This window comes from Oenanthe melanoleuca, chromosome 7 (assembly GCF_029582105.1).
Source record: "Oenanthe melanoleuca isolate GR-GAL-2019-014 chromosome 7, OMel1.0, whole genome shotgun sequence".
NCBI lineage: Eukaryota > Metazoa > Chordata > Aves > Passeriformes > Muscicapidae > Oenanthe > Oenanthe melanoleuca.
Window position 1 is genome coordinate 36797481 of NC_079341.1, and position 8157 is coordinate 36805637.

General features: G+C 44.1%; 1 protein-coding gene across 7 annotated transcripts in view; it reads left to right on the forward strand.

The window, feature by feature from the left end:
- PKP4 (plakophilin 4) overlaps nt 1–6955 on the forward strand; it is a 63442-nt gene extending 56487 nt beyond the window's left edge. For 5 of the 7 annotated variants that reach the window (XM_056496570.1, XM_056496573.1, XM_056496575.1 and 2 more), the window contains 6 exons: nt 1466–1661; nt 2434–2518; nt 2626–2743; nt 4629–4760; nt 5441–5514; nt 5964–6955. In XM_056496570.1, coding sequence (XP_056352545.1) covers nt 1466–1661; nt 2434–2518; nt 2626–2743; nt 4629–4760; nt 5441–5514; nt 5964–6215 — 857 coding nt within the window. In that variant the 3' untranslated portion in view covers nt 6216–6955. The remainder of the gene's footprint in view (nt 1–1465; nt 1662–2433; nt 2519–2625; nt 2744–4628; nt 4761–5440; nt 5515–5963) is intronic. The other 2 variants (XM_056496572.1, XM_056496574.1) reach the window with 1 other exon arrangement.
- The last annotated feature ends 1202 nt before the right edge of the window (nt 6956–8157 follow it).

Here is an 8157-nt window from a genome sequence, read left to right on the forward strand (position 1 = left end):
TAAAATAAACCCAACAAAATAACAATCAGCTTTCCTGCCCTGAGGTTTCTCAATCTGTTAGTGTAGAAGAACATGCTTCAGCCTCGGGCTCATGTGGCTTCAGTGAACCCTGTTAACAAGTGGTGTGATATAAAAAAGTCTCATTTTTGTTACAAAAAGCATTCTCTGTGTGTAGAATCATGGGTCAAGGACATAATAACTGTTCATAGAGTTAGGAGGATCATTATTCTCAAAAAGAGAAATACATGCAGACAGAACTTTGTTATCTGTTTCTGAAGCTTTGCCATCTGGGACATTCAGAGTGTGTTTTCCTGCAGTGCAAGTGTTAATATGTGAGAAGTGTGTAAAGAGAGAATCCTATTCCATAGCAGCAGCCCTGTGCAGGTCAGACTTGGGTGATATTCTTTTGTCAGGATGTTTCTTCCATTCCTGGCAAAACTTTTCAGTTCAGGAATGGTCCTCCACCTGCTCCCTCTCCCTGTGAAGGCTGTAGCCCTGAAAGAGTGTCTGGCCTCAGACTCTGAAACAGACCATTGGATAAAACTGCGAGATGTGAAGCGAGTTGTGCACTACCCCATGCTAGAAATCCCCTTTAGGAGCTTCTCTGCTGGTACAGGAAAGGAGCAATGGGCTTACAGGGTCGCACTGAAGGAAAGGACAGATGAGGACTCCAGCAAATGCCAATATCTACTGGAACACGCTGTGTGTGGCTGATCTTGCTGAAGGGTTGGCACTGGCAGGGTATTGCTGCAGACAGCATAGTGGGGATAGTTTTCCTGTAGGGTTCCCTTTGCCTGCAAAATTCCTTTTTGTTTCTTTTTTTTCCTCTCAGGCACATTACACAAATAGATAGTGAATGACTTTGTGTGAAGCTCCTTAATTATTCACTGTTATGTACAAATACATGTCTGCTATAAAATCATTAATCATTCCATTAACAGTACAGCCCAAATAGGAAGAAACCTCGACCTTATCTTAGTTACTGTCCCTTGTGTGCAGCTTATCTCTGGCATCAGTCAGCAGCTGGAGCCTGACAGAGCTGAGCACTGACAGATAGCAAACAAGGTGAGCAGAACATCCAGAAGAAAGATTTCCCAGTCACTGTAAGGATTCTGTTAATCCTGCTATAGAGGAAGCCCAGCAATATGCACTTCTCTGTCAATCATAATAAGTAGCCTAACAATTTTCCTTGGACAATTCTGCTTTCTCCAAGTAATTATTGTTTAAAATTGTTCCTCTTTTAGTGCAAAACTCAGCTTCTCATACTTTTAAGCTAAAAGGAAAAAAAAAATTCAAAAATTGTTATGTGATCTCCCTTGACTCTGGGTGAAATTGAGTTCTTGGCAGGTTTTGATACTGTGCTGCTTGTCACTGCCTTCAGCTGCAGCTTTGTGCTGAGTCCTGCAGTTTCCAGGCTGAAGGAGCAGCCTGTGGTTCTGAGCTGGTTCGTGGTGTGTGTTTGCAGGTAAATATGCCATGCGAGACCTGGTCAATCGGCTGCCGGGGGGCAACGGGCCCAGCATCCTGTCGGACGAGACGGTGGCGGCCATCTGCTGCGCCCTGCACGAGGTCACCAGCAAGAACATGGAGAATGCCAAGGCCCTCGCTGACACCGGCGGGATCGAGAAGCTGGTCAACATCACAAAGGGAAGAGGAGACAGGCGAGTGGGCAGCGAAGATCATACCTGAGCTGTTTGTGTCCATTTAAAATGCTTAAGCATGCAGGAAATGCTTTTTGAGTGAAAAAGAAGATCTGCCTTTGCAGTCTGGCTCTGAGGAGCTGTCAGCTGGAGTCTCCCTGGGAGGGAGGAGGCACCGGTACTGCTGCCCTGAGCAGTGTTCTCTGACCCAGGCTTCTGGAGGGACAGCTGCTCACAGTAACCATGTCATGGGACCTGTTCAGGTTAAATGAATTAAGCAGTCACCTCTTCAACACCTAGATGATTAATAAAATATTTGGAGCTTGTCCAAGTCAGGTTGTGTGGGCACCTTTGTCAGGATGTATCCCAGCAACCATGAATTGTACCTAGTGCAGCCCTTAGGTCAGTGGAAGAAGAACATGGCTGGGGGGATGCCCTCGAGCAGCATTGCCCGGCAGGTGCTGGTTGAGGGGGGCTGGCCCTGCCAGCTGTGCCAGAGCTCCAGGGAGGCTGTCAGACGAGTTCTTTGCTGGCCCCGTGGTTGTCCAGTGGAAGTGAGCCCTGTGGGTGTGTGCGGGTCAGCAGCAGGAGGCCCCTGTGGCTGGAGATGGGGTATCAGGAGCCCCATCTCATGGTGAGGCTGCTGGCTTGGCTGTGCTCACACTGGTGAGGCAGCGTCTGGCTTGTCCCACAAACAGCTTCAGGTTCAGGCTGTTACAAAGCTCAGGAACACTGCTCTTTTGAAGTGGAGTTCAGTGGCTTTCTGACACTGCCGTATTCTTCACCTGCTCAGGTCCTCACTGAAGGTTGTCAAGGCGGCCGCCCAGGTACTGAACACTCTGTGGCAGTACCGAGACCTCCGGAGCATTTACAAAAAGGTAAATTGTGAAATTAGCTTACACTGGAAAACGGTGCCACAAAAGCTCCTCATTTATTTATAACGTGCAATTTATTCTGATGTGTTGTTCTTTTTGCCACTCCACAGGATGGATGGAATCAAAGTCACTTTATTACGCCAGTATCAACACTGGAACGGGAGAGATTCAAATCTCATCCTTCTCTATCCACAGCCAATCAGCAGATGTCACCTGTCATGCAGTCAGGTCAGTCAGGGAGGGTGAAGGAGACCTGCTGTCCCATGGTTTTAACTCAAACAACCTCTCAGTTTGGTACTAATCTCATTTAAAACACAGAAGCTGTTGCTCCTTGGTGTTTGAGCGAAGTACTGCACATGCTCGGAGTGTTCCCTGAGCCGTTCCTGCAGAGCGAAATCCTCAATGAATAGAGCTGGACATTGTTACCAGGCACTGCCCTGTTCAAAGCCACTCCTCCTGCGCTGTGTGGGGTCTGTGGGGTGGCCTGGCAGCACAAACAGCAACACACCCACAATGAGGAGATCGTTTTCATTCCCAGCTATGTAATGTTCCATAAGACTGAGCAACCAAACCCAAAATCCTCACTTTTCTGACTCATAATTATTTCTCTCTTTTGTTCCTTCAATGTGTTCAGTGCTAGGATTTAGATCTTCAAGATGGCTGATACAAAACCTACCTGAAGCCTTCTATTTTGTCTTCATTTAGCATTTTATTTTACCCAATTTGCTCTTCTAGGGGCTATCTAGGGCAGATCTCTGTTAATACTGAGAAATACCTACCTACTGTGACTGCTAAAATTAGTGACCAGTTCCTACAATGCTCTTGTTTCATTACTTCTTTACATAAAAGTAACAACCCCTCCACATTCCTTTATGACATGGTTGACTTGAAAAACAAGGACTCCACCAGGGATTTATTTTCCTACAAGGAGTAAACCTGTCGTGGTGTTTGTGCCAGAGTTCCTCTCACTCACCAAGGAAGCCCGTACAGCTTAGGCTCAGGGCATGACTGCATTCTGCCCAGTGTAAAAGGATATTCTGACACCAAATGGCCAGTTTCTATCTCAGCGCTTTCTCTCCCAGGATACACCAGCAGAACAACTGTTACTCCAGTTCTTTGAATGACAAGTAGGAAGTAGATGAGCAGCTCTAATTTAATATTCAGAGGATGCTGTATTTCAAAGAGAGTTTAGTAAAAGTTCCTCATAGGAAGTGTCTGCTTTCCTGCTCTAGAGCATGGCCAAGCCCAAGGGAGTCAATGGAAGCTGGTGCAAAACTCACAGTCCCAGAGGGCTTTGCAGCAATGTGCTGGGCACAGCAGATGCCTATTGGAACAGACACGCTTGGCCTGAAACAGTTGTTTTTGTTTCAGTCACTTCATTATTAAAACACACATTATTACATTGTCCCATGTCAGAATTTTAACAACATTGCATATTTAGCCATGAATATGCCGGGGAAATACCAGCAATTAAACTATCCATAATAACACAGAATTCTGAGCTATGACGTAATGGACACATCAGTGGAAAAAGATTATCATTGAACTAATATTTTGAAGCAAAATTTCTAGAAATTGTTTTTAAGTATTTTTCTCCCATTGCTGGAGCCATTTCTGAGCCAACAAAGCCCAAGTGATACGTAGATCAGGGAAGATTTAGCAAAACAAACTTCTCACAACTGCAGTTGAGATTCAGCTGCGTATTGAGGAACACTGAGTGCTCCCTTGCTGGGATCCCTTCATGGCCACTGGCCTCCTGGGGCACACCATGCCCAGGACCCACCTGTGTATGCAGGGGTCACTGAGGGCAGGTAGGCTGGACAAGTGACAGGGTGACCTTAAGTATTGTGTTTAACTGAGATAAGCCATCATCATTAGCAGAGGGTCATCATGTCCTAGGCATGGTAAGGTCCCATCTGGGTATCTGGGCTGTGAGTGTCACAAAATTCCTGTGTGTGCCTGCGAGCACCAGAGAGCAGTGACAGCCCCTTGCAGTCTCTGTTACCTTGCTGTCAGGCCCTGCTGGGAGCCCTTGGAGTAGGCAGTGGTGAGGAGGGCTGGGGGTGTGAAAGGCTTTTGTTGTCCCTGTTGAGAACCTCTGTTTTCCTGTCAGTTGGCAGCACGTCCTCGTCCCCAGCTTTGCTGGGAATCAGAGAGCCTCACTCCGACTACGACAGGACACACCCTCCTATGCAGTATTACAGCAGCCAGGGCGATGTCATTGCACATAAAGACATCTACTCTGGTAAGAGACCAGCTGGGATTTTCTGGAACAGGAAACTGTTCCTTGTGGGAAGAGTTCACAGTGCTACACAGACAACTGCCAACCAGTGCTTTCCATTTCCATTCCTTGTATTCCCTGGCTGTGGTACAGGGCAGGCTGTCACCTGGCTCTGCTGTTCTCTGTAAAACTGCCCAGTACCACAGTAAACACAGATCCTTTTCTATATTGGGAGGTGAGAGGCAGTTGGAATTCTTATTTTTATTTAAAATCCTAGTACAAAAAGTTGTATTATTATATACCTTATATTATGATGATGTTATACATTTTAATGTGCAGTTGTATATTATTATATTACTAAATTATACCAAGATTTCATTTTTTCCAAGATCTCTCTTTTCCTTCATACTATGTCACACAAGTAGCAAACCAATAGATGACAGTGACTAAAGAGAAGGAAACTCCTGCTTTAAAGATTTTGAGTCTGTAAAATGAGAAACAGCAACATAAGCCTCCTGACTTCACTGTACCTGCTGCTGAGGGACAGCATTTGCCTTCATTCTGTTATTACATCGTATCATTAGTAGGTACTGAAATCTGCAGATTTAATAGTATGGGTGCTCCATGAAAGGCAAGATAAAAAACAGTAGACTTACGGCTGAATGAATAAAGATGAAGTTTAAGCATTAAACTTTTTCTCCCAGGTTCCAGCAAAGCTTCACCAATTTACATCAGCTCCTATTCCTCCCCAGCGAGAGAACAGAATCGGCGGCTGCAGGTGAGCCCAGAGCTGTGCTTGGGTAGAGCTGATGGCTCAGCAGGAGGGGCTAAGGCAGCCTGGGGCTCTGGGCACATGCCCGGAGCTGGCAGGGCCTCAGGCTGCAGGAGTCTGCCTGGTTCCCTGTGATTTCCCCATGAGTCACATGTTTTAGCACCTTCTCACAGGGGCATCTGACACCTCTTTTCTGACTTGAGTTTGGGCTGGTTTTGGTAGGTATGGCCAGGTTCTGTACTTACTGTACTTGAGCTCTGAAGTTGCGCACTTGTGGAGTCGCTCACTTTGAGTGATGTAGGAGACACACAGCAGACACAGGGGCATTTCCTCCATTTCCCTGGTACATTTCATGGAAGTTAGAAACCTGCGTTACTGTCATGGATAGAGCTGTGCTTGGGAAGAGTATTTCCTATTTGTATTTTTGAAAGCTTATTTTGCTATCATTTTACCAGCAGCATCAACAATTGTACTACAGCCAAGAGGATACGACCAGGAAAAACTACGATGCCTACCGGTTGTACCTGCAGTCCCCACACAGCTATGAGGACCCTTACTTTGACGATCGAGTTCACTTTCCTGCTACTTCAGATTACACAACACAGTATGGACTGAAATCAACCACCAATTATGTAGACTTTTATTCCACCAGACGATCTTCTTACCGAGCAGAACAGTACCCAGGCTCTCCTGACTCCTGGGTGTAGCACCAGAGAGAAAAACCCAGCGTGCTTCTTGTCTGGCTTAAGAAGGACTGGAATGGCCCCGTGTTGTTTTGGTTAAGAAATGTGAAAGTGAAAAAAAAAAAAGAAGGAAAAAGGACGATGGATTTTTTTTTTTTTTTTTTTTTTTTTTTTTTTTTTCTCTTTTTTTTTCTGAGTGAGGAATTGTCAGGAGAAAAGGCTGGCAGGGATGGTTTTGCTCTGCTTAGGTGTTAGGTATCATTACTTGTAGCTCCTGTAGTCTGGTGAGGGTGTGGGCGATGTGATGAAAGGTTTGAGAATTGAGTACGATGAATTTGAAAAGCGTGTAGGTCAGAGAAAATTAAAGCTGATTTTTTAATGTGAATAAAAGTCTTGTTCTGATAGTTTGTACAGAAAAAATCCAATGGCTGCCCTTGTTTTATTGCTATTACTGAATGTCAGGATTGTATGCTACTGCGTCATGTAAATTTCTTCATTGGTGTAAATATGGAAATGCCACGTTGGTCTCAAGTGCCATCCATTTGTAATGCAGTGTGTCAATGGAAAAGGAATTTGAAACATCATGCACAAAAAAAAACAAACCCAAAACCAAGAAAGTGTTATGAATTCTAAGAGGAAAAGAGCCCAAACTTTAAAAAATGAATAGTGTAATTTTGAAGCACAAAGTCCAGTCCAGTATATCCACATCTCTCCCATTCCCTGCCTATTTCATAAGGAACTTCACTGCCATTTTCTATGCACATGGAATAACAATAAATATGGAAGTCTCATCCATGGAAAGCTGTTCCCTGTTCATTTTTTTCTTATTATTTTCTGTGTTTAATATTCAGAAACAAATACCATGAAATGAAGTCTAATTGCATATTCTTAAACAGGTTAAACATATCAAAACATTTGAGCCGTTTTCCCTACTCTCTCCAGTGGAAACATCCTGAATGTGTCAGGCTGGCAGCCTGAACTCTAGCCTGTTTTCTTTCCATCACTCCTCTCCCCCTCCCCTTTCTCTCTCAAGGAAACTGAGGTCACTTTGCTGTCCTAAAAATGATGGTCTCCATTCTGACTGCATTCTACCTGAATTTCTTTCCAATAAAAATGTTTGATTATTTTAAGTAACTAAATCACAAACTCTCTGTTCTGTACAGTCTGTTGCCTCTACCCTGTCTGTAACCACCATTATTGCTCTGCATCACTGCATTTTTGTTGGATTTTCAGGGTTTCCAGTATCCTGAAGAAGGATTGAGAACACTGGGAAAAGGCTAATGAATTTTTCTATCAGAGTCAACAGACTGAAGAGAATCCATCTCAGCCAAGAACAGTACTCAAGCATGCACTCTTCGTTTGAGTTACTGTATCAAAGACTAACACTCACAAAAGGTAACATAAATATAAATAAACTATTGAAAAACAAGACAAACATGACTTTGTAGCTCCAAGTAGATTCCTGTAGCTGCCAACAGCAGCAGGCACTAGGGGAAAGCTGTCACTGAGATGTGCTGGAAAGTTGGTCATTCCCCATCACAGAGTGCAGGGATCCCTTTGTAAGGCTGTAAGGTAGAGGTGAGGGAAGGACTCAGTGCTGGCTGCCCCACTTGGAAACCTCTCCAAACACTGCCATGGAGTGGGAAGAAGGAATAAGGCAGAAACCAGCAGCAAGGTTCTTCATTTGCTCATAATTAGCATCAAAGTGGTATTTGTAATTTCTGCTGCCCGAAGACATCACTACTTTATTAGAGATTCTAAATATTTTGTATTGAGATGCATACAACTTACAGGGCATTCAGTAGTTTAAAATGCATGCATTTTCAAAAAGTACAGAGTTTTCTTTTTGCTCTAAATAAGTTTTTTACCCCTCCAAAAAAAGTGTAATATTTATTTGGCTTGGTTTATGGCATTTTAATTCAGAGTAGAGTTGATAATTAGATCACAATTAGACAAAAAGGAAGGT